The 26,186-nt window shown below is 41.0% G+C and overlaps 2 protein-coding genes across 7 annotated transcripts in view; one reads left to right on the forward strand and one right to left on the reverse strand.

The window, feature by feature from the left end:
• Window positions 1–13,774, reverse strand: part of NCF4 (neutrophil cytosolic factor 4) — a 39,421-nt gene extending 25,647 nt beyond the window's left edge. Inside the window, exons 1-2 of the mRNA XM_030449853.1 lie at window positions 13,700–13,774; window positions 1,385–1,485 (exon numbers count right to left, since the gene is read on the reverse strand). The gene's annotated coding sequence lies outside the window, so the exon portion shown is untranslated. The remainder of the gene's footprint in view (window positions 1–1,384; window positions 1,486–13,699) is intronic.
• Window positions 12,091–22,092, forward strand: PVALB (parvalbumin). Of its 6 annotated transcripts, none has more exons than XM_008495769.2 (5): window positions 12,091–12,172; window positions 12,480–12,547; window positions 14,528–14,660; window positions 15,054–15,163; window positions 20,472–22,092. In XM_008495769.2, the coding sequence occupies exons 2-5, from the start codon at window positions 12,487–12,489 to the stop codon at window positions 20,498–20,500; spliced, it is 333 nt and encodes a 110-aa protein (XP_008493991.1). In that variant the 5' UTR covers window positions 12,091–12,172; window positions 12,480–12,486; the 3' UTR covers window positions 20,501–22,092. The 6 variants fall into 6 exon arrangements, with proteins under 6 accessions (XP_008493991.1, XP_030305730.1, XP_030305740.1 ...); XM_030449870.1 differs by lacking the exon at window positions 20,472–22,092 and adding an exon at window positions 19,010–20,465; XM_030449880.1 differs by lacking the exon at window positions 12,091–12,172 and having other exon boundaries at window positions 12,209–12,547.
• The last annotated feature ends 4,094 nt before the right edge of the window (window positions 22,093–26,186 follow it).

A 26,186-nucleotide genomic window follows, 5' to 3' on the forward strand; every position in this document is an offset into this window, starting at 1 on the left:
ACAGCCACTCTCCCTCTTCTGACTCTTGAGATTACAGTTTTAAGCATTATTATTAAAAAAAACATGCTTACAAATAATATTAATAATTAGAAATAAAGGGTATTCTGTTAAGAAAGGGTAAGAGCAGACAAACTGAAAAGGGACAGGGTGAAGCTGGCAGCAAAGAAGAGGTCAATTAACAAACAGATCCTTTCTATGAAAAGGAAGATCCCTTTGCTATACCCAAATGAAACTGCTATCCCAAGTTACATCTCTCACCATCAAGATCTAGAACAACAAAAAATAAAAGGACCATCCATTTTGGAAGATTTTACCCCAGGGTGGGATGCTATGTGCAGTTTCTTGTGCCACTATCATGTGTGGTCTCATGAAAACAGTTGATTTGTTGATGATTCACGTCTGCCCTTTTACAGGAAAAAGGTGCTGGAAAAATAAATTCCAAGACAGATAGACAAATAGTAATGGAAGACATTTAGGTACACTGCCTTGGAGACCAACATAGTTTTTAGTGTGTCCTGATAGCTCTTTTTCTTTCCCATATTAGAGGGTAGAAATGTCAACAAAAGTGCAGAAAAATGTCTGCGATTACAGATTTCAAAGAGGCAAAATCTCTGATCCAAAAGAACGATATTAATGATCAGTTCACTGAAATATCTCATTATTCTTCAAGACAGAAGCTTCTGTGTCTCACTGAGATCAAATCTCAAAGGGTCTGGAAGCTACTGCCTCTTACAAATAGCCATCAAAATACCATGGGTATGAGTTAAAAGTGCTGTCGTATATAATTCATGTCTGTGTCACATGGTGCACTGGTGCTCCACTTCTAGATGACATTTCTTTTACCTACACAAGGAATATTCACAAAGTTTTGAAAAGAAGAGTGCAAAAAGGCTCTGCAATAAGGCAATTTATGTTAAGATACCACCAGAATGAACATTTTTAGGAAGGGGAAACAATACTAACACTCAAGAAAAGAAAAGTGTGGCCATAACAATCATCAGTTCAAATGAGCAAAGTATAAAAAATTGAATTCGAGTCTCTATAGTCCTGTAAAACTTTTTTATTTTTCAAATAATGTTTTAAATTGTGGGAACAAATTTTTACACTGTCCAGGGAAAAAAAAAAAAAAAAAAAAAGAAAAGAAATCCCCATACATAAACTTATGATGAAGTTGATAAGATCACTATAGGTAATAAGATTATCATGAGTAGTAATATCTAAAATGGAATTAATTAATTGTAAGAAGAAGATGTGGTAATGGAAAGGAGACTTCCAGTGAGCCCTGTAATAAAATTATCTCCAGAAGACAGAGGATAAGGATGATGTCTTTCAAGAGGTGATATCTTTCAAAAAAATAAACTCAAATATTCAATTTGACATTTACCTGAGGCAATTCCAGATGCATCAGAAGTGAACCATGCTGGGCAGTTTAGCACAGGTAACAAGAGTTGAGATTTCCTTCCTGCAGTCCTCCCGTTAAGCAACCTAGAGAGATAAAGAAGAGAAAAGTAGAGAATTCAGTGCTTGGGTCTTATTCAGGCTACAAACTACACGGAGATATTATTTTAGTGCCAGTGAGTTTGTGTTGCGTGTATCTGTTTATTAACAACTGGGCTGGGGTGTTCGTTCCATCAAAGGTGACTGAAACAGTGCTGCAGAGCAATGGCTTTTATTTACTGATATTCTCCTTAGCTGAATTCAAATCATGACCTAAACCTGAGAAGATATCTCAGTTGCCAATTGTGTAAGTAGAACTGTCTCCTAGTGAAATACTGACAATAAATAAACAGCTGACACAGCCCTGCTCTTTTTCTGCTGCTAGTTAGAGACTTTCTTAGCCAGCAATTTCCACTTGAGAGGCTGGCAGGAAAAGCCCCAACTTGCCATTGGAACATCAGAGGTATAAAATTTGTCCTATTCACTGTTTACCCAGAAAGATATGACTCCTTTACAAGCCTCTCTTTTAAACCCATCGCTGTGCACTAAGAGCTCTGAAAATAATGTGAGAGCATACGGAAAATCAAACAAACCCAGTTCCATTAAAGAGTAACTATCAAAATTTCGGTTATCACAGGATTCTAGCTGCTAAAACTGATGTCCCCAAAAGCTGTATGCTCTGGTCTAAATGCTCTGACTGCTGTCTCACCAGCAGCCATGTATAAACAGGAATGACTAATGAAGCCATCTTTCTGCTGTGCTGGTTATCCTGGAATATAACCCCCATGGTAATAATTACATGGGCTTATCCATCCCAGTGTGAACAACTCTGAAGTGTCAATTATGACAAATGTCTGATACCCACAAGTGTCTGCTGTAAAGAAAACCAACTGTTCCCACTCTCTTAACCTTGGGGTCAGAGTTTCCCACTGGGACTAACAAGCTTTTTTTTTCTGCTGCAAGTATCCATTTGAGAGTTGCTAGGAGGTGTTAAGATACACAGACCTTCTCCATCAGCACTAGCTTTTTCTCTTGGTGGGTAATCTGAGCCTAACTCTCACCAAGGATTTACACAGAAACACCTATCACTGTTTTTCATTTGTATTCTCTCCTTTGGGTGATACTGTCCAAGACATTTCACTTTCATTTCCACACCATTTGCAACACAAGCTGGAAAGTCCACAGAGCTTACTGGTAGCATGGGCCGTTACTGACACATTTCTAGCATCTGGGGTCTCTCTTATAGCCTTTTGCTATTTTCAACCGTATGTTAAAATGGAACCAGTAAGCTTTGATGCTTGGAATGCAGACTTCTCTCAGGCAAACTAAGGAATAGTCCATTGCATGGAGGTAACAGAACCTAAAAAAGCCTGAATCAGTCTGATATACTCCAGCTGGCAGAAGGAAATTATAATTAGTATTTAAAAAAACAACTGACATTTTCAGTCACTGAGTAGTAGTGTAAAATATATATATATATAAAGCTGAACAAATGCTCATATGCAGCCTAAAGAGGGCATATAAGAACTGGAGAGCAGCATGTAAGCAAGGAGTCAAAATAAACTTAGAGTGAAGTTTCCTGTGTTATATTATGTAGCAAGATGAACCTCTTTTAGGGCACGGCGCTTCAAGGTTCAACCAGGTGTTCCAGCAGAGACTCACAAATAGTGCTCTGGGCCTATAATCCTCAGTGTTGACCAGCCTGGATCGGTGCTATCACTCCGAGAGCAACTGACCTCTCTGCTGGCTTGCTCAGGACTGAGCTGAGCCTGGGAGTTTGAGCCTCACCTTTTATTGGCCCCCTAATCCTGCTCATGCATCAGTGGGGGCCTGCCCTAAACAGGCACAGGTGGGCTTAACAAAAGCTCATGCCCACTTCCTGGTAATTAGTGGCACCTGGTTGCCTCATTTCACTACATTTCCCCCCCCAAACTTTTTTTTTCTTTTTTGTGGGATTTTTGTTTGTTTGTTTTTGTTAGAAGAACACAAACAACAAGTAAGGAAAATTATACGACGTCTAAATGTGCAAATTTGGCAAGGTTATTCAGTTTGAGGTGCTGGATCACAGAATCATAGAATTGGCTGGGTTGGAAGCGACCTCAGAGATCATCGAGTCCAACCCTTGACCACCGCTGCAGTTACCAAACCATGGCACTGAGTGCCACATTCAGTCTCTTTTTAAATATCTCCAGGGACAGAGAATCCACTACTTCCCCAGGCACATTCCAATGCCTGAATGATGATGCATCGTTGTCCATTAGAGATCTGGTGGCGGCAGGGCGTGTCCATTTATTGGGTACCCAAAGAGGTCCAGGATCTGTGGAGACACAGCTATAACCTCTTCCAGTAAACTGTAGCAGCTTGGGCCCTACCCACTGACCTGTAGATGGACTTGGACATCTGCATAGCGTCCTGAGCCCATGAGGATCTCGGCTGTTACCCCTAACAGTGGATCCCCGGGTGCTCGAGGGCAATTTGCCTCTACTTGGGCCGGGCGCTCCCATTCTTTGGCCCAGACAATCTGCTGGGAGGGGGGTGAGCAGGTATCTGGCCAGATTGCTGCAGTCGGGGGCAATTGGTGTCAGCAGTGAAGAGCCAATCTAGGACGGCCTAACCACTCTCCGATTTTAATCCTCCCTCTCAGGATCTTCTTGGCTTGCTGTAAGGTTTTCCAGCTGTGCTGTTCAAATTGAGGTGGCCCGTTGTTATCAGGCAGAATGGGCAAGCAACAGTGCTGGCCTCCCAGTCCCCTTCAAGAATGGCATCGCGAATGAAGCCAGACCATCTTCCGGGTTGGGGTTTATCAGCACCTTTGATGCCTTGGTTGTTCTGTCTTGATAACAACGGGGTTGGAATGTCCTCATAATCATCATCATCATCAGGGAGGGTGGGCCTCAATATTTACGGAAAGATGAGCATTGTTCCACGTCTGTCATCCTTTTTTCTAAAGATTTCACAGCCTGATTTGTTTGTTCCAGGAGGGCTTTTATTTTGTCCTCCAGGCCGATGGGTGCAGCTGGTGGGGTGGCTGCTTCTTTCCCATGCTCTTCTTCTGAGCTGGGAGGTGGCAGTAGAGGTGGTTCAAAGCAGCAGCTGTGGCGGCCCATCTCAGGGGCATGGGCTGTCAGCATCTTCACATTCTTTTGTTCGTTTCTTTCGGTGCTCGGAACAGGTGCTGCTGCTGCTTCTTCTTTCTCCAGCCCAATATCTGATAGAAACTCGTCTATGGAATGGTGCGACTTTCCTGTCATGCCCTTGATGGCAAGGCTGTTGTCCTTTAGTCCTAGGAATGCCTTTCGGGTTTTTCCATCCTCAGGAGGAGGGGTGGGTAGCGGAGGTGCTGTGGAGACAACACCGGATCCTGCTTCTGGTGGTGGTGCTCTAGTGTCAATGCTAGCTTTCGGTGGGAGTGCTGCAATGGCGGTGATGGCAGCTTCCGCCTCGGCTTTTATTTCTTTTAGAGCATTGATCACCACTCCCCATGTACCGTCTAATCTGGTTATGTTTTTGTTCATTTCTTGAGTATGGAGGCTTCCCAACAGGTCACTGAGCTCCTGCCAAAGTTCCCATGCAGCCGCAAAGGACGGGAAGGAGGAGAGTTCTTGCTTCTTCGCCAGTGTCACCAGCTTCTCATTAACAGGGGTGCTTGCTAACAATCCCATCTTTTCCTTTTTCCCAGTCAATCAGTGGTAGGGAAAGAAGGGTAGTGGATCTTCTTACCCAACTCCTTGGGTTTTCTGCTAATGCTAGTTTGCACCGGGCTGGCTCCCTTTCTGATTTGTCTGAGCACAGGCTAGATCGAGGTCTATGCCTGCATTCTCCACCAGATGTAGCAGGACAAACCTCTTTTAGGGCATGGCGCTTCAAGGTTCAACCAGGTGTTCCAGCAGAGACTCACAAATAGTGCTCTGAGCCTATAGCCCTCAGGGTTGACTAGCCTGGATTGGTGCTATTGCTCCAAGAGCAACTGAGCTCTCTACTGGATTGCTCAGGACTGAGCTGAGCCTGAGAATTTGAGCCTCACCTTTTATTGGCCCCCTAATCCTGCTCATGTGCAGTTGGGGCCCACCCTAACCAGGCACAGGTGGGCTTAACACAAGCTCATGCCCACTGCCTGGCAACTAGTGGCACCTGGTTGCCTCATTTCACTACAATATTAGAAAAGAAAAAGGCTTTTTCCTATGGGTACTGAAAGTCATTATTTTAAGTGATTTATTTTTCATTTATATGTTGTCCACCTGATCCACTTTTCACATGTGTGGTATTATAAACTGCACTGAGGAAATTAAGTTAAAAACCATCGCATCAAATCAAAATAAGTTTTCGCTAGTCCTCCAAGCAAGCATCTTGTCCCCAAGAATGGATGGAGACAAAATCCTTTGGAGGAATGTAAGCACAAAGCAATCACATTATGGCACTTTCCCCTAATCCTATCCCAAATCCTGACCACTTTAGTTCAGGAATATCACAAGCTCAATGTGGCCTGTATGCATCTGGTAACCTTCAATGGATCTGTCTTCCATGAATTTGCCCATTCTCCACTCCAATACATAAAAGCTCTCAGTTTCACAAAATCCCTGGCAGATTAATTTAGTAGGTGCTACTAAATGTATCTTTTGAAAAAGCCACAAGTGGTATTCATCAAGGTGAAATGGTTAGTGATACTTTTGCCAAAAGATGTTTGTCCTAAAATTCTGGACAACTTCTAATGTAGGTATTGACATTTCATCTTCCTAATAACCAGTTGTGTTATATTAATTAAAACTCATATTCACTCCTAGTTCTCCAAAAGCCTTTTGGTGTAGGGTTTCTGGAATACTGAATTACAGTATTGTACACTTTATGGTTCTATGAAGGACAACAACACAGTATTTCTTCCTCTTTTTTATAGAAATAAGATGAAACAGGACAATATACCTAGGCTTTGGAGCACCTCTTATTTCAGTTACTAATGTGTGGTGGGAAAGAGAAAAAGAAATTATTATGGATGAGAGTCCAAATTAGCTCTGCAGTATATACATATATATATATATCCTAAAGGGGAAGCCTAGCCCTAATCTTTTCCTGAATTAACCTGGTGGAAATGACAGTAAATTAGTAATCATATTAGTGAAATTTATGAGTGCATTAACACAAAGTTCCTCCCTAAATTCTATCATTTCATGTAGGAGAACTCTGCTTCAGGCAGACTTCTACGAATAACCTAGAATGTCAGATTTTTATTGTATTCTTTTTACCAAAAACAACCCAAACAAAACCCCTTTTAATTAATTAAATACTTGACATGTAATAAAGGCCTCACTATATGCCCAGTGAGGTCATAAATCTGCTTCTCTCTTTGTAAATAAGCTTTAATAGGAGCTAACTAAAAAGATAAAAAAGGATTTCCACTAATCAGGGTTGCTTTGATATGATTGAATTACACAGAGGAGTCACAATGACTGGTCCTCCCCTTGCTCTTCTCTCATCAGTGAGCAAAAGTACTCGGTCCAATGGAGCAGACAGAAATGAAAGTCACATTCCAGTAGTCAAAAAGATGGTCCTACAGTCCTTATCCTCTGAAAGAAGGGGAGAGAGAAAAGTTGCTCTGCAATCTACCAAATGGAAATAGAGCATCCAGCAAACAGCCACAAGCTACTGGTATCTCTAAACCAGAATCTAATCTTGGTACCACATCAAGATTATTTGGCCAGCAGCTTACTATGAATCATACTTCATGCTTCAAAATCATGGTTCAAAAGCAGCCCAGCATTTGGGTGGAACATTCTAACCCACAGGAGTCAGCTGTCTCATATTGTAATGAAATACAAAGTCTCACCTTCTCTGAGCGAGGGCACTGACAGAGTGTTTATGAGAAATAAAGGAGGCTACCTGAAATGTAATAAGATTTCCCCAAAACCCACAAAAAACCCAACTAAAACCCAAGAATTATCATAAAAATAAATGAGACACAACATTAAACCGATTGAATTAAACTTTCATGTTTGATTCAACAAGGGTTCATCTCTAGAGATTATCTAAAGCTTCTGGAGAGCTTCCAATTTATCAAAGAATTGAACATCAAAATGATAGTGGCAATAGAGAAATATTTTCAAATACTCTTATCGCATACTTACCTCAACTATCTTTCCTCCCTTTTAGGATGAATTAATCAAGCTACTAAAATCAAATCTCACTTTCACAGCATCTGCCTTTCCTGAAAGATAACCCAGTTGTATCACAACCATCTTGGTTGCTTTTTAACCTGAAACAGGATTCTTATTTTACTTATAAATATACTTCAGAAAAATGTGATTCTTAGTGCTTTTGTAAAATTTTTCTCATTGGCAGGAAAACATAAAATATCAGGAAAAAGGTCCCCAGATAGATTACAGAATGGCAAAGAGGTCTCAATAGCATTTTTATTGTTATTATTGCTTGAGAGAGTAAAAACAGTGGTGCCTTCAAAGGTATCTTTTCCTGGAATGAGCAACTCAGCATAAAAAGAATTTTTATGCTGAAAAAATTACAGCCTATGTATTATGACTGCATATACAGTATCTCTTCTTTGACAATGCTCCACCACTCCTAAGAAATCTGAGGTTGTAAATTTTTTAGACTTCTATAGGACCTTGCCCAGCAGGGCCAGAGCGGAGATTTTGGATGCCCTTTTAAGTATGAGCAGCCAAAATTAAACACTTCAGTGCTGTCGCCTGCAGGAAAAATATTTCTGCCTTCCTTTAAGGCCAAGAGGTTGCAGCTTCATGTGAGGGAATCATTTTAAGGCTGTTCTCTCTTGTTTCGAGTAGCATCTGCCAAGAGAGAAAAGGACAAACTCCTGGCTGTGTCCTCACTTTCCCTCTCTCTTATGAGGTGATTGCATCTTCCTATTCCCTTCCTTCTAAGCAGAGTCCCATCCCTCGAATGGCACCTCCTGATTTAATAGTGACAGATCTCCCCGACACCCCCTCCTCCATCTGAGGGAAGATGAAGCACCTACTTGCCCCCAGGGAGCTGATTCATACCGCCTGCCTCTCCCCTGAACAATAAAGTTTCAAGCGGGCCATCAGTTTGCCGAGGTAATAGGTTTTCACAGCCAGGCGAAGGTGAGTGCCAAGGATTATTAATAGTGTTTCTTTGATTAGTTAAGGGAAAGATAAATGTGACACCGCCACCAAAATCCCTGAATATCTGATACCCGTGAGGAGTGGGTATCACCTGCCAAAAATAGGAAGAGCAAGAGAGAGTATATAAGCGGGGTTCCCACCCCGAGTTCCACCTCTTTTTTACCATCTCTGTATCTACCATCCTTTGTACGCTTGCTTAGGAGAGATACAAAAGGTAAGTAGCATAGAAAATGTCCAGACTTGCACAGCAAAGGCGGATTCTCCCGCACCCGGCAAGAACCCAGGACCTTCGCCCGAAGGGAAACAGATGAGGATAACTTTCATCACTCCGACCCTACCCGCCTTCCTACAAAGAAAAGCCCAGAGGCAAAGAGGTGTAAATCTTCCAAACCCAGCGGGTTGGCTTCCCCGCAGAGAAGACTCCAAAGGGACATTGAGAGGAAGAAATAGGTGAAGACGTTGAGGGGGGGTATGGGGGGAGGAAGGGTGAGGAGAAAAGGAGGGAAGAAAGCGAGAAAATTGAAGTAACAAAAGAGGGAAGGGGAAGGGAGAAAGTGAAGGAGAACGTGAACAAGGATTCAGTGAACAGAATTTACTGAGTGCCCAAAGGCAAACCCCCCCTCCAAAACACCAAAACGTCGTAGAAGCAAAATCTATCTTTGTGCATAGCCGATCGTAAGCGATGGGATGTAGCTGATCGCCTTGGTGTGCTCATTAGGAAGATAAGGAAATGTGTCACCCTTTTTGTAAAGAACTCCTGGCTTTCTGCTTCAGTTTTTGGCGTGGGGTCTTCTTGCCGTTCTTGAAGTTTTCCCTGAATTGTTTTCCTTTGAAAAGCGCGGTTTGATTTCTATGTAATTTAGCTGATCTTTTACTCATTAAGAATGTGCTAGTTCTGGCGCTGATGGAAGGGGGAGATGATCTATAAAGAAAGCTCCTGTGCAGGCGACTTGGAAATCCACGGTGTGGATTTTGCAAATAGTTCGGGCAGGAAAATTGCCAAAATCTCAGAAAATGAAGAAAACCGTGTCACTCATCTTGCAGGAATGATGAGAGAAAGCTGAAGGGGTCGAGTGTGAAACTGCCAATTCGTGAAACGCTTTTGTTGTTGTTGTTGTTTTTAGAAAAACATAACAGATTTGACTAAAGCGTGGTGGTTAAAAGCTTTCTAGAAGTTTGCAGGCTGTCCTTAAAAACGGATGCACTGCTGAGATTAGAGACGGGCCTCGGCCAGCCCTCCAGGTTAGATCCCCAGCTGTCCGCTTCGCAGTCCTGTCTGTCGCTGCTTTCTGGCTACTGGCGGCGTGGCCTCCCGCTTTGTGAGCAAGGGGGAAATGTTATTTACTCTGTACCAAGCGTCCCCACCTGATCTGACGCCTCATTTTTCTGGCACCTCTCACTTTTCGCCTTCACAGCATGATTAGGCCGTGGCGGCCGGAGGGATCCGATGACTAGGGGAAGCGGGGAGGTTCGCGCATCGTTAGGGATGCGGATGGAGCCGCCGGGATCCCGTCCCCCAGGAGACCGGCACGGAATGCGCTACAGACGCTGGGCAGCTACGCGCCTCTGGCCGCTTTGCTTGGCATGAGGCTACTTAAACCTGACTGGCGTCTGCCAGCACAGCAGGCAGCGCTGCGCATCGCCTCTGCCAGCTGCCGGCTTGAGTTACCTCCGAGGGCAGCCCTCCAAATGTGCTCTGCCTTGTCAGCAGAGCGGGGTTGACACCGAAACACGAGACACCAGCATCTTTACTTGGCGGGTGGTCAGGAGCGTTCCTGTTTGGAGGGGCCTCGGTGGCTCCGCGAGCGAGGAAACCTCAGCGAAAGGGTGTACAGAAGGTTCTGAAGGAAGGAAGGAAGAAAGGAAGGAAGGAAAGAAATGGTGCGGACAGGCCCAGCTCCTTCAGAGGCTGCACCGATGCGGAGCTCAGCAAAGCAGGGAAGCGGCCGGCTGTGTCCTATCAAGCCGGAGGCGTCTGCGGTGGGAACCAGGAGGGACTCATTCCTCTCTCATCCGCCAGTTAGGGAAAAGAGACGCCAATCCCGGAAGGTCGTGCAAATGGATTTCTTTTGTAGATAGCGGTGTATTGATGGGTTTACATTTAACATAAAATAGACTAATGATTGGGATCTAACCTGTGCTACACGAGGCTTTTTTCAACCCCTTTCTTCAGTCTGAAATACCCTAAAGCAAGAGACCCGGGGTAACCCAAGTACTGTCTGAACTGCACCCTGTGCCCTCCCAAACAAGCTCCGAAACAAGGAAGGAGGCAGCTGAGGGAGAGCTACCCATGCAAGTGCGCGGAGCTGCCTCTTATCTCGGCTCAGCATCCCACAGATTTCCCGGCAAATCAGGGAAAAATCCGTTCAACCCAGGGAGAGGGACTCGGCTCCCCATTCCGTCTCCTTGTTTGTCCTTGGAAAAAAACAAGCCTCTCTTGTATCTCAGGAAATACACAGGGAAAATAAAAAACTTCCAACGAGAGAAAAAAGGCAGTCCCTCCCACAAGGAAGAGCCGCGGTCTAAAAAAAGAAAGAAAAAAAAGGGGGGGGGACACCCCAATGTCACCTCCTCCTCCGTTCTTCTGCGCTCAGTGACATGCTAATGATACACCAGTTATAGCTGAACTTGGGCCGCGGAGAAAAAGGATGGGCGCTCCCGTTCTTCAAAGCGCAGAAAGAAGGATTATTGACAGAGTGACCCGAGGTTTTTGCAGCAGCCGCCTCCTGTTTAAGGCCGCTTTCCCGAGGTGCCATTCATGGCAAGAGTGCCTTTGGGCCGGCGGTACCGTGATGTACCCCTTGATGGCAGCTTGGAGACCTCGCAGCCACCGCGCTGCCCTCCCTCGTCTTTCCTGAAGCAGGGATGCCAATGCTCCTGCAGAGATCTGTCCTACTACTTGGCCCTAACCTTGGCTATCTCAGCCTAATGGCTCCTGCCCAAACTCTGAGAGTGAGTTGGACTACTTGCCATACGGGCACAGTTTCCTGGATCAAAAGAGAAATTAAAAAAAAAAAAAAATAGAAAATCCATCAAACCAAACCAAACAGAACCCAAACAGAAAACCTAGAAAACACCTTACAATTCTTAGCTCTTTTTTTACGATGTTGGGAAGTGGCTGGTCCCGCCTAAGAAGCCCACCACTGCACAGGAGCTCCTCACGAGCATGTTGTCACCTCGCATCTCTTCTCGTTAGATCCTATCGCGGAAGATTCTGCAGCATATTGTGCATTACAAGTGGGATCAGTAGGATTCTCAGGGATGTGATAATTAATTCAGCGAGGATGATGCTTAATATGGACTGGCCCGAAAGAAACGAGGTCTAAAAGGAGTATGTGTGTGAAGGGGAGGGGGAAGGGAGGAAGGGGAGGTGTTTAAAGTGTTTGAACGATAAAGCAAGTGTTCGAAAGCTACATCACATTGGCTTCCAGACCTCAAGAGCAGCTTGAAGCTTGGCATATGCTGCAGTTTCTTACTCATCACCGAATATAAGTGGTAAAGCTAGTCCCGACTTACTAAAGGAAAAGACTCTGCTCTGCACCACTAGCTTTTCTACCGCGCCCGAGAACTTGACCTTGGCACAACTCTTTCACCAGCCGGTATCACGGACAGAGGCTGGCACTGCTCCAGTAAGGCGCAGGCTCCAACCTTCCCGGGAGCGACCCCCACTCTCGTCCTCCTCCCACCCCGGTCCCCTCAAAGGCATCCCCGTTCCCTCTCTTTAGCCGAACCCCGGCGTCTGTGGGCTCCTCTGTGCTCTGCAAACTGGAGAGCGGCAGCCCACGGCACTTCTCCAGGCAGAGCTATATAGCTGGCACGGCTCCAGCCTCTCCCGGTGTGCCATCCCCACACAGCACTGCAGCTTTGGTCATATGAGCAGAAATGATGAGAAAAGCACTTTTTAATCTTTTCGCACTTGCTCCTCTGTTCAAACAGTTGCAGGATGGCTATGACTGACGTGCTCAACGCTGAGGATATCAAGAAGGCTGTGGGAGCCTTTTCAGGTGAGTGTTGCTTTTTCTTTTTTTTTTCCCTCTCTTTCTCCTCTTTCGTCTCTTTAGCTTAGGACAGTAGTGCATTTATTTAAGATTGAAGATTAGAGGATCTCGCTAGACAAAACATCAAATGAAGATGTGTTTTTAGAAGTGCAGTGAAAGCCTGACAGGTTTATCAAGTGCAGGGCTGCATCCTCAGCAAAGTTCTGCACATTACAGAGATTAAATATTTATTTTAAAGGAAGACAAGCAGTTACCTGCGGACAGACTTGGCTTCTACCTAGAGGATACTTCCAAAGGAAACAAAACACTCGGCAAACTAGGGTGGATTATATCTTGATCTGGGATAGAGAAGTCAGCTGTGGATGCCGACAGCATCCCGCTCACCCCCGAAATTGATTTTCAGGCATTACAGAACTGCTGTTTCTTGCTTCAAAGAGAAAAGAAACTGCTCTTTTCTTACTTTCTATGCGGAAAGTCTCAACGTCCCCCCGGGTAGGTTTTGCTTTTCGGGATGGAATAGAAGGTAACAGTAGAGTAAGAGAGTGCACTGCTCGACTGCAGAAGCTCTCTGCAGGACGAATGGCTGCAGCGGTCCATACTTCCCTCTCATATTCCTCCGAGTTTCAGACATTCCCTACTCCTCTAATTCGTCGCCACCCCTAAACTGACCAGCAAACCTTTCTTCCTGCTTAGAGAGACCCAGGCAATTAAATTAAGGTTGCTCTCAGAGGAATCCCAGAAATCGTGCTCCGGGGTGCACATGTTATATTTCCCAAAAAAACTACCTGGCTGATCGCACCCCCCAGCTGAGCAGCGTCTCTCTGTCCTGCTCTCTGCCATGACCTTCCCGAACAGACAGAAGTGAAAAACCCGCTGAGCCCGAATAAACTCATCAGCCGGGGAGTGGAAGGGACCAACAAACCGCTTTGCTCTATCCAGCAGCTGTTTCTCTCATTAGCTTTCGTTGTCCTAGGGCCATCTCCAAGTCCCGGAGCAGATGCAATTAACAGCAACTAATGACAGATCTCAGTCACGCAGATCCCGAAAGACTGAGCCTCCTTAATTTTATGTAATAGGAAAAACTGCGGCGGGAATAAGGATGCGTGGGGAAGGAGGAAAAAAAGAAAAATACACACACACACACAAAACCCACCATACCTCCACAGCACGTTTTGGAGGTCACTGTATTAGATTTCTAATCCACACCACAGTAGTTAAGCTGCGTGGGGGGGGACAAAAAGCGGGTGCGGTTAAAGGAAAGGAGAGGTGGAGCAGGTAAAGTCATTTATCTCGACTCCGATTTCAAGGGCTCCGGGTTCTTTTTTTTTTTTTTTTTTTTTGTCTCCCCGGCGATCGTGCGTGACAAGGTCTTGCAGGCAGGAGACAGAAGAGCACTCCCTTGCAGTGCCTGAGTTACGGTCATGCAACTCGCGGTCGAGATGAAACGCTGGTTTCTAGGAAGTCTTCAGGAAAAACGCAACAGAGCTGCAATAGCCACGTGTGTCGAAACACTTTCCGACAATGCTAAGCGCCGTGGTTGAGCAAGAGAGGGGTTTTGGATTTGTTTTTCTCAGGACTGGAAATGTCAGAATCTTGACAACCGTCTAATAGCGTGCGCTCTTAGATGACTGTTTTAGTGTAAAACTTAGTGGGGGGATAAATGATTCAAGGCACTGAAATGAGACCAAGCAGGTTAGACTTCAGCTCCCAAATCCATCACAGACTTCCGTGTGACCTTGGGCAAGTTCTATCCCTCTGTAGCTCAGTTCTTCATCTGCAAAACAGAGACACTGCCCCTCTTCCCCGTGTTTATTTCATTGTGTGTGAAGTAGGGACGACTTCAGTGCTTCCCTCCAGCTCCTACCCCAGCTGGGCTCGACTCCCAGGGTAGGGCACGCAGCAGTGTGGAAGAAAACCACAGGTATGTGTTTGGTATATGTTTCCATGGTTTTTCTAAGTCATTATCTGACTTTTTATCTCCTATAGCGGCTGAATCTTTTAACTATAAGAAGTTTTTCGAGATGGTAGGACTGAAGAAGAAGAGCCCAGAAGATGTGAAGAAGGTTTTCCATATTCTCGATAAAGATCGAAGCGGCTTCATTGAAGAGGAAGAATTAAAGTAAGTGAAGACATGTCCTTTCTCAAATAACCTTGCCTTAAGAACCTAAGTTCTCGATTTCTTTTTCACAAGGCTCTACATAATAGCATACAATTCAATCCTTTGTGCTTGTGTGCAGTAATTAGTTATTTGCTGGTTTATGGTACCAAGTGTGTTGGAGGTAGTTAGCTGTAGCTTTTATTGCACGGTCCTGAAACAGGGGAATGAGCAACACCTTACAGACAGTTCTTCAAACACAGTTCCAGAGCAAGGCACTCCTCCTGAATGTTAAAGGCCAATAACAGAAGATAAAACCCTGCATTCCAACTCATATATCAAAACAGTGGTGCAATGAAATACAAAGCGAAACTGTTCTGAAAATACTTCTCTTTTTTTTCCATGCCTCCTCTTTAGGTTTGTACTGAAGGGCTTTACCCCGGAGGGAAGAGACCTATCAGACCAAGAAACAAAGGCTCTTCTGGCTGCTGGAGATAAGGACGGGGATGGCAAAATTGGCGCTGATGGTATGTGACTAGAGAAGTAAATTTTAACAGTAACAGTCGAATATTGATCTGACATACAAGAGCTGAGGAAATCTAGGAACGACTGCGGGATGTGACCTTTTGAAGGACACAATTTGGATTTTATGAAATGCCAACTCCTGCATTTGCCGTACCTTGCTTGTAGGCTTTAGAGGAACCAGGGGCTCAGTTTTGACACTAGAGGGGGCAAGAGTTTACAGAAACTGAGAGCTAAGGCACTCACTCCATAGCACAGGGCCAAGGGCTGATACAACTTCTACTGTAAGTTTAATTTTTCTGTTGATTTTAGTGGGCTGAGGATCAGGACACTGAGGGTTCAAAGACAGTGAGTATAAAACTTAGAAAAGAGAAAGGAAAAAAGCTGAGTGGCAGCATTTCTGCTTGATGATCAGTAAATAGGCACGTAATGCATGACTTAGCAAAGCAATGCTCTTAAAATTCAAAGTACAGTCAGTCTGCTATGGAATTTCTAATACAATAATTGTCTAGCCAGCTTTTGCTAGTGTTTATGTGGGTCATCACAGCTAAGAAACTCCTTTTTACTAAATATGAGAAATACAGGAAAGGAACAACTTTTTCTCTCCCAGCATTGCTTTAAAAATACTTATCTTCTCTGTTCTCTCTTGTGATGAATCAAATTAGCCCACATGCAAAATTTCTTCTTTTTCCTCTTTCTTCTGTATGCCAGCGACACACTGGAGCAGACATGAAGAGATGCATTTCCTTAATTAAGTCTTTCCTCATTGTAGGAGACAGTAACAGAGGTTTGTGGTTAGAGTACTAAATCACCCAGACAGCAGGCAATTGTTAGGTTTTCACCATACTAACAAGACATACGATAGGGTGAAATCTAAAAAATATCTAAAAATCACAGGATTTGAAAAAAATGTTGTAAAAAAAAAAAAGCAATCAAAAATAGGGGATAAGAAGCAAAATGTGGTTAGCTAACATAGTTCCCTAATTTAGAAGCTAAAAAATTGACATACAGAATCACCTCCTGACATATTCATCAGGTGATATATTAGCTAAATTGCCTGTTCATAGTGCACTGGTGTAGCAGTTACTGTGACCCTGTTCCTAGACTAGAGCCTCTTAATTTATCAGGTCATTATTATATTGCAGCATCACAACTGTGAAGCAAATAGGGGAAGCTCCTGCTAAATTTTAGCAGAACTTCTGAACCCAAGGAGTGTGTCTTTATTTGAAACTTCATGTGCTCTATTGCATGAGTCCTCCTTCTTCCCGTTAAAATTAGTGACAGTGGAAGTAAAATCAGTGGGCAAGAGTTTCAGGGGAAAAAATTGATTCAGGTAAGTAAGGTTACAGCTGATCTAAGAACCTCACATCAAACACATTTTCAGTTATTCCCAGAAGGCAACACAACACAAGCAGTATCAATTGGAACAAAAGAACTTTATTGCAAAATTATTTTGGCTTATAGAAGAAAATATAGAAAATATGACTTTTTTATAAGATTTACCATAACTTTTTTTTTTTTTTTTTGAGTGGAAGTAATGTCTGAAAGCCAGTACATAGTACCAAAGCAATATGAAACACCTCTTCTCTTCCTCTCTTCTGCAGTTTTCACTGTGCCTAAACTTTAATTGGAAATACTCTGAATTTATACTTTATCATGAGAAGAGAAGGAAAGGCAGGGTTGGTTTTTTTTGGCATCTTCTGCCATGTCCCTACTATGAAACATTATGGGTTCCTTTTCCATTCTCTAAATTTTACTTCAGCAGCAAATTGTTACACTGCAAAGGCTTGAAGTACATGCAAAATTAACAGCTGGGACTGTGACTAAAGGATGAGGATGAAACTTCTTAACTTTTCCTTTGGTTCATAAATCCAATTCTAGATTATAAAGGCCTACGTATATAAAATGGTGAAGTCACAAATGTAAATCACATTCATATTCAGTATTGCAATGCTGCATTGCTGTTGCAAACTATTTTTTTGTTTCCCTGTAATTAAACTGTCAGGCCTCACTTCTACCCCTTGTTTTAAACATCAGCCTTGCACATCACTGAACTACAACAGACATGAAGCCTTTCACAGGGGCTGATGTTATAGCTCACTAGTGGCCCTTGAGTGCTGTGGCTCAGGAGCCTGTAGCAGTTTTAAGAAGTGATTTTCATGGATTTTCTAACACCACAGAGCCATCTTTCTCAGACCTACCTTCATAGACATTAATCCCAAACTAATCAGCCTTCTTCTAGCTAGAGGCCTCACATTACAGATTTTCTCTTTGGTCTCCTGCTTTAAACCTTCTATCATTCCTGCAAGATTGTTCAGCTCAGAAACAGTTCCACCAGTTTACCTCTTGTCTGATCAAGATTTGTAATTTGTGGCTGATCTGACAGTTCCAAACAGCTGAAAACTTGCAGCCTGTTCATGCAAGACATTATTATCTTCTGTGTGAAGGTGTCAAACCCCCTCTATCTTCCACTGATGTGAACAGTAGATGAATGAATTTATGAACGATGAATTGGGGAAAAATTGCAGGTCAAAACCAGGTTACTTAATAAAACTACAAACATTAACTTCCAAATTAGATTGAGAAGCAACACTGCAACTGCTCTATCAGCTTCGGGAGCTGACAAATATTCAGGAGAATATTTATAAGAAGGAGGAGAAAAACAAAATCAAGATTTCTGCTCACAGTGTTTCCAAAATCTATTTTGTGTATTAGCAGTGGACATGCACACTATGCCTTTCAGTTTCTTGGTATTATTAGACCTGAGAAAGTACACAGAGAATTTTTAAAGACAAAACAAATGCACATTTTTATCCCAGTAAGTAAAAATATTTTCCTTGACACAACTTCTGCAGATATTTTAGAATATTTCAGTTATTTTATTTAAATGTTGTAAATGTGAGGTATCACACTTTCAAAGCTAAAAATTATAAGTCATGGCCTCGCACAGGTAAAATTCCAGACAAAAATAAAAAATCTTTTGGAAGCCCTTCTTTTCTTACTTCTCTTTGTGCTCTTGTGCCTTCTAAAATAAATTAGTCTAAGTTATTACTTATGAAGTTTCCTAAACAGATTTTTATACTGTAGGGATAATGTAAAAAAAACAATCTGATGAGAGAAATCTTTTAGCCTGTAACATGTCCTCTGTAATTCTGTCATTTCAGTAACCACAGGGTATGCATCAGACTATTGAACTACACCGAACACAGCCAAACAAATCTCTCCTTTTATGTCAGCTTTGACACCAGATAGCTAGTAAATTATTTTACATTATAAAATAGTCTAAATCATTGAAATTTAAAACTATTATTTGTTCAAAGGAATATTTAACTTTGGAAAGGGAATTACTACTGAATGGAGTCAATGACAAGGATTCTCTCACTAACAGGCCCGTCGGAGGCATTAAATATTTACACGAGTAACCAACAGGCAGGGGGTAATATACAGAGCCTTACCTCAGGTGTTTTGCATATATGAATAAAATTTGTAACAGTTGCCTTGACAAGCCACCTGGGGGTGGCCTAACTTTCGCAGAAAAATAAATAGTGAATCAGTTCACAAGATTATTCAACTGGAGCATCTTTGAAATATTTCAAGTACATTGAAAATCCTGGTAATAAAGTGCATAACATTTATTCATGAAGGAGTGTTTTATGGTTTCCTGGCTACAGAAAGTGTCCATGAACTATATTACCACTAAGTGATAATGGTACTTCATAATGCAATATAGAAAACATTTGGCTGCAAGTCTGAATAACCTTCTCCAAATACATTCTATAGATAGAAATTATTATGAAAAGGATTTAATTTAACTCTTACAAGTATGACAACAAATTTTTCCTCTTTTGCAGTTCATGTTTCTCTCTGCAAGATTTATTCACACGGTGATTTAATAATCACAGCCTTCCTCAGTTTTTGCCCAGACTAGTCTTCAGTTTCCATCACATATACTTTATGTTATCTCTTAAATTCAGTTTGCAACACTTTCAGTCTACGTACCCACTGTGTACAGGATTCATACATGTTTTGTGTTAAGTAATCTGCATCACTAATCCTAATTTGGATTTACATCTTTCAAAATGATGGATAAATTTGGATTTAATTTAAACCCTCTGACACTTTCATTTCTCAGTCTGGTTTGTCAGTGTTTGGCAGCCTCTTTTTTGGACACGTCATCAAACGTTCTGTTTGTACACATCAGTCACTGAAGATCTCACTCGTCAAGAGTTCAGCATTTTTTCTACTAAACATTAGAAAGTTCTTTAAAATACCTAATTTCAATCTGCTGTCTTTTCTAGTTGCAAGACATTACTCTTCATTAAGTCAAACTTCAAAAATTTTCTCTTGAGCCTTTACAGATGACTGCCTCCCACTCTATTTGCCATTCCCCTCCCAGCTGATTATGTTAAACCCATAAACCATTCTCTCTGTAAACCCACTAATCCCTTTATCATCTTTTTTGCCCTTCTTGGGATTCCCTCCACTCTGTCTTTTTTAGTGCTCAGAGGCACACACAACTGTGCAAGGTATTCTCAATTGTAAGTGTTCCAAGGTGTTCCAAGGAGTCAGCAACTGGAACCTCCTTGGGTAATAGAGTATTCTGAGCACAGTATGCCAGGCAGCCATGCATGTGCCTTTTCCATGCTTTACCACCCAGCTGAAAGGCATTCTAAAGACCCAATCCAAAAATAACCCTGAACTGCAGATACACACGTTTATGTAAATATTATGGATGTAACACTGATAAAAGCCACAGGGTAAAATCTTGACCCTATGAGATCATGTTTATTGTTATCACCAGTGTGGTGAAGAGTGCTAGGTAGATTGGTGTCAGCCTTCTGTTCCTATAATCTGTCGTTTTCAGTCAATCTGCCATTACAAAATTGAGTTTAAATGCAATGTATTTATAACACAGGGACTCAAACGCTCGGACTCATTAATGAGGCTCTGTGCCAAATTCTGATATAAAGGAAATTTATCTCACTGTAAAATTAAATTTCTAGTTCTTGCCTTCAACCCACTGAGATTTACAAAGGAATAACAGGGAACTAATCAAGTTCTTCAGATGAATAGCAGTGGACAGTCTTGAGAGTTTGGCATGCAGAGCATTTCTCCCTTACCCTCAAAAAATCTTTTCATTTCACTGTAAGATTTCCCAAGTCATACTTCCCCCTTAATTAATCTGAATTTCTTTGTTCTTCTGTTATTGTTATGTTTCTGCTACACCAGTGACTCTGTAATAATTGTAATATCCTTCCTCTTCCTTTACATTTTCATTTTTTAACATTTATAAAAAATTTTTCCCTTCTCCAGAATTTGCAACTCTGGTGGCTGAATCATAAAGGCTTTGACCAATGCAAACCCTTCACCCTTCCTTCACTGCCCAACTCCAACCACCTCCTGCTGACTGCTTTGGCTCCTGTTCTATTTATTTATGTTATTTTATACTCCAGCTCTGTTCTCTGCAGTCCTGCAACTCTGTAACTGTGCTGTAAGACACTGTTAAAATAATAAAGGTCACATCAATCTGGGTTTTATTCTCTATCAATACAATTTGTTTCTTATTTCATGTGGGCTTGGCACAAGCTGAGAGAAAATTTTACTCTTTTGCTGACATCCCTGCTGCTTTATCCCTTGCTAGGGTAAAGTGGGAAGAAATTAAAAAAAAATATATATGCATATAATGTTCAGCTCAAGTTCTGAACTGTGGAAAACTGATTGCATTATTTTTAAACCATCCCTGCTAAACAGATGCATACTCATAGCCTGGAAAACCTCTAGTGATGGCAATTACCCAACTTAATTTGGCAGTTTGTTCTTTCGATTTAATCAGTGTTATAGCAAAGAAGTATTTCCTAATACTTAACCTACGTCTTCCCAATGTATTTTGCTGATCAGTAAAATTGAGCCTTGTCTGTATCACTCATTAAATTTGCCTGGTGCAGGGGGATTTTTGTATAACAGCTTTGACAGTAGTATCAGTTGGTGCCAATCATGCATGGAGATACCCTCGTAAACTATAAGGTAATAAGGTAAATAACAGCCACTCCTGAAGCACAGGATGTGTTTCCTTACAATGTTACACAATTATCTAGGAGAGGAAGAAGGGAATAGGCATGAGAAACAACAGTATGAATTTCAGGAAAGGAAACACTAAGATTCAGGTGTTGTGCTATAATTGACACTCCCTTGGCTAAAACAGTATACCAAAAAAACCAAACAAAAAAACAAACAAACAAACAAACAAAAAAACCAAACAAAAAAACCCCACCCGATTTGTTCTCAACCTTTACCAGAGAAGTGGATGTATTTATTTTAGTTACACATCGGAAACTGAGACTCAAGCTAAAGAAATGACTACCCAACAGTATGCTTATGACAGAGCTGAGAGCTAAACAACTATTTTCCAAACACTGTTCAGGAACTTTGGCACCCTTTTTTTTTTTTTCTTTTTTTTTTTTTTTTTTTTTTTTTTTTTAAGAAAAAATTAAAGAGAGGAGGAATCACTTTTAGGCAACATCTTCCCCACATCTTGACAGAACAGTGGTTGCTACTGCAACTAAAAGGAAGGATATTTGCCATTTCTGGATTACAAACTATTCCCTGAAGCAATAACACTGCATTCCATTCAGATTTATTATCACTAATTTAGTATAAACAAAAGGATAAGGGTGAAATCCTCTCACCATCACACTGTACAGAACAGCATTCTCTGCCATAGCTGCTACCCAATGCTACTCGGGAAGCCAACAAACCCCCCCTAAAGCCATTTTAGATTTTCACTCTGTAGTAACTTGCAAGGAAGACTTTTTGCTGAAGCTGCTACGCTTTCAAAAGAAATCCTTTGGTTTTGCACAATGTATATATGGATCTGAAGAATGTATTGATTTTTAAGTACTCTAAATAAAGCAAATGGAATCGAGTTGCAATGAAGCAAGACAGTTTATTGACTTCTTTTTCTCGGCAGCTGCTGACCTCATGTGGCAATAAAGAGTATTTGCAAGAGTTTATAGGGCAACAGAAAAAACATTAAGAAACCCAGCCAATGTATCACGAATAAAGATCCATGAAATCAAAGTATAGCCAGAAAAATCATTATATAAACAGAGCCTTTACAATATTTTTCTGTTTTTGAACCTGCAAAGGGTTCATATATTAATGCTTCACTGGATGACAAGAAAGCTGAAATTTTATCCAGGGCTTTTCCAAAAAAAAAAAAAAAAAGCAGAATAAAATGAATAGCAAATAAGCACAGTGAGTGTTTTTATTACTCTTAAAAAATACTTACAGCATACGATGTGAAATGAAGTAAGTTATAGCAACATTAATGGGGATATCTTACTGCAATAAAAGTCTGAATACCCCACTGATTCCTCTATCAGTCTTTCTTCACATTATTCTCTCAATCACTCCTGAACAAGGACGCTGAGTACCTGATTTGGCCTGAAATTTTTCAGACATACAGTAACAGATAAGATTAAAAGAAAAAACATTTTACTTTCAAACCGAAGTACTTGCAATATGGATACCACTTACAGTGGGTAGAGAGACGCTGAAAACACCATCTTTGTTTTTCTTGGTGACAGTACTTGGTATTCTAAACATGCATTTGGTCAGTTTATTCAAGTATGCAACCAGCATAGTCAGAACCTATGTAATCAGAACTCTCATAAAATCTGTTTTAAACCACTTTTTTCCCCTATTTTTAATTAAAGTTCAAATTTCAATATTTCATGCCTCTGTCTCTGAAGTAAAAATGTGTGTAACACAAATCAATCTCTGACCAAACTTAAAACGATTGTTTTCTCAATTATAATCAAACTATTTTTTTTTCTTTTCACTGCTGGTTTGTCAGTGTTTATCTTAGATTCCTAATTTTTCCACTCAAATTCCTTCCCCAAACTTGATTTGTTCTATGTCCAGTTTTTAAAAAATCTCAGATTTTCCTGCTCAAAAGGAAAGTTGTGGCTCAAATTGCAGCAAATAAATGCAAAATTTTAAGTTACAATAAAATATAAAATAACACTTTACATGTGATATATTAAGTTATTCATTTTCTTATCACTCATTTTCCTGTCTTTAAGACTGCCATGGAAAGTACTCTAAAGACTGAGGAAAGCAGATCTTGCTAGAAAATTAAATCAGGCTTTCAGCAGAGCATGGATTATGTTTGGAGTATGTTTGACAAGTAAAAAAAAATCCACATTAACCTGCAATGTACTATTTCATGAAGAAAGATGTTTTAATTTTCATATGCATAAGCAAAGGAGAAAAAAAAATATAAAATTTCTCCAAGAAATTTCTCTTAAATTTCTAAAGAGCCAAATTCTTCAGTCATGGACAAACCACAGTTTCCTGACAGATGACATTAGCATTTAATAAAAATGGTTGTACAAACAGGATAGCACCAATTCTTAAAATTTCTCAGATCACCATTCCCCTTCTCCAAGCTTGTAATCAACAAAATAATAGCTGTTTACTCTTATAGGGTCTTGCCAAGCTCTTAATGGAGTTTCATGGATCAGTAATTTTCCATATCTTTTTTTTTGGAAATCAATGGACTGGAGGCTGTAACACCTGTTCACTTTGCAGAAGCTGGGTTAGGATTTATATTTACAGTCTATCCACCAGTCTTGAGCTCAAAACTGCCTAATGTCCAATGATTGCTTCCCCTCTTTGTTCACTTCATCAAAGCAAAAATTGCTGTTGTGATTCTTTTGTCTTTTTTGACTTTGCATCTTCTGGGGGGAACTAAGGACACTTTTCCCTAGTTTCTAAATGCTGTCAAAAACTGGAAATGCAGTTCATGTTCTCCTTTCCAGAAAGGACACACGGTTTTATCAAAGCCTCTGTGCTATAATATATACACATTAACAATATTCTGTCCAAAACAGAGTTAATGTTGTTATGGTATTAAAAGTTGTGGAATTTCACAGTATTTGCAATAAGTTCTAAGTCAACAAAATAACATCAAGATCATGAATTTATACAAGCTTCCTTGAAAACACAAACTAGCCCACAAAGATTTTACTATTGAACATAAAGCACAAAAGAAGTTAATTTGGATCAAAAATCTCAGGCTGAGATTTCAGTGGTCAGTGGATGGAGGCCACAGACATTCTTTAATTTATTAATCAGTAGCAAATGAAGATAACTTACGCAGCATGCATTAATACAACAAAATTCAGCTGTGGTTAAAGCATGTGCTCACATTCTTGTTCTGACACCCAGGAACCACGAGTAACATAGGTACAAGAGCACAGGCTCTAGCACATGCCAGTGATTAAAATACCTCCTGTAGGTCCTGTACTCTCATTTCTAACGTGCTTGCACCTGAGCTGCAACACCTTCATGCTGAGAGAGCATTTTGGTAGATTCTGTTTTCCAAAGAGATGTACTTTTTAGAAAACCCAACACTCTCTAGAGCTCCAATATTTACAGCAAGTCTTCTCCTAAGTGAAAGAGCAAACCTGACTGTGTCTAAAGGGGGTTAGCTGTGTGCTTGGGAGACCAGTGGTCAGAACCTTCCCAGACTGTGGGAACTCCTAATGAAGGAAACACTTTTCTAGTTCAGGCTCTTCTGGTTAATAAAGTCATAAAGTTTAACAAAGGTTGATATACTTTTAAAGACCTAAGTTACTAGAGATACAAATACTAGAGTCCCTTTACCAGCTACAGAAAAAACAGGAGACAGCATGAGCTGCAACAATAAAGGGATCTGAAGATCCAAAATAAAATACTGGAAAGCAATTAATAAGCCTATGGAACATGTAGTTAGAAAAGCTGGTTTTATTAGTTAGAAAAGTTGGTTTTATTGTTGTTTCTTTTTAATAAACCTCCAGTCTTCCACATAGGAAAATCCAAATGAAAGGATCTTGCAAGTGCCTGAACCAGAATGTCTAACTCTTACTGCACCAACAGGTTTTCATTCTAGGAACTGTTTGTCTGAGCAAATAATGGTTTATGTATAAAAAATATAGTTGATTTCAGTGGTGTTGCAGTGGCACAACATTGGCATTAACAAATGGATACTCAGGACTTCACTCATAAGGAGACAGTAACAATCTATGAATTCCAACTTTGCCACTAGAGCTTTTAGACAGGTAGAAAGAGGCACAGGATCAGAGGTCAAATGCTTAACTATGGATTACAAACACTCTAATATTTAACTGTTGTTTACTGGAGGGAAGGTTCATGGGTTGCTGAAAAGCCAAATGGTTCAAGACATTTTCAGGTTTTGGAAATGCTGAATGGAAGGTTTTAATTTCAATTGCTAACAAACTTCACTTCCTGTAGTTTCATAATGCAATGCAGTTTAAAAAATGTATAATATAATATATAATAAAACGGAAAATTATCAAGCACTTACTACTGTCTTAATATTAAGAGGAATAAGAATGATGTAGCTGTGCTAATTTTATGCTTCCTTCTGCAGTTGAATGAAGATTTTCTGTCTTTAAAAAATTTGCATTCCTCCCCTTAAAGTAATTTTCAATTTTGCTGGATACAGCACAATTGCATCTACTCCTTCAGCTGCAATGGGCTGTTGAAACTGAGCTATTGCCCAGCACCTGCTCTTAGTCAGACAGCTGAAATCAGAGGTTAGGGGAAAAATAAAGATTTTATGTCATTGTAATGCAAGTCTCCTTTCAGCTTTGCTGCAGTCAGTGTTCAATTATGTTCTGTAACAATCTCCATTACCAGAGCCAGTGTTTTTCTGTTCCTCTCTGCATGTATTAACTTTCTTGCTCACACGTGATAGCCTTAGCAAAGAAGACGAATCTTAAGAGACATTTGCCCATAGATTTAATGAGTTGACATCTCTTTTGGGTGGCTGAGGATCCTACTGTTCAAATGCATTTTCATTTTGAATGCTCCAAAGGAGGATAACTGATACAATAGAATTTAAATTATTTCCCACTGAAGGCTTGGTAGGTCAAAATCAACCTGAAATGTCACCTAGTCTATTGACTTAGAACAAGCTATGATGAAGGGTTCCCACATAATTTTCTTCCTGGGTGTATTCTA

Source organism: Calypte anna, chromosome 1 (genome assembly GCF_003957555.1).
Source record: "Calypte anna isolate BGI_N300 chromosome 1, bCalAnn1_v1.p, whole genome shotgun sequence".
NCBI lineage: Eukaryota > Metazoa > Chordata > Aves > Apodiformes > Trochilidae > Calypte > Calypte anna.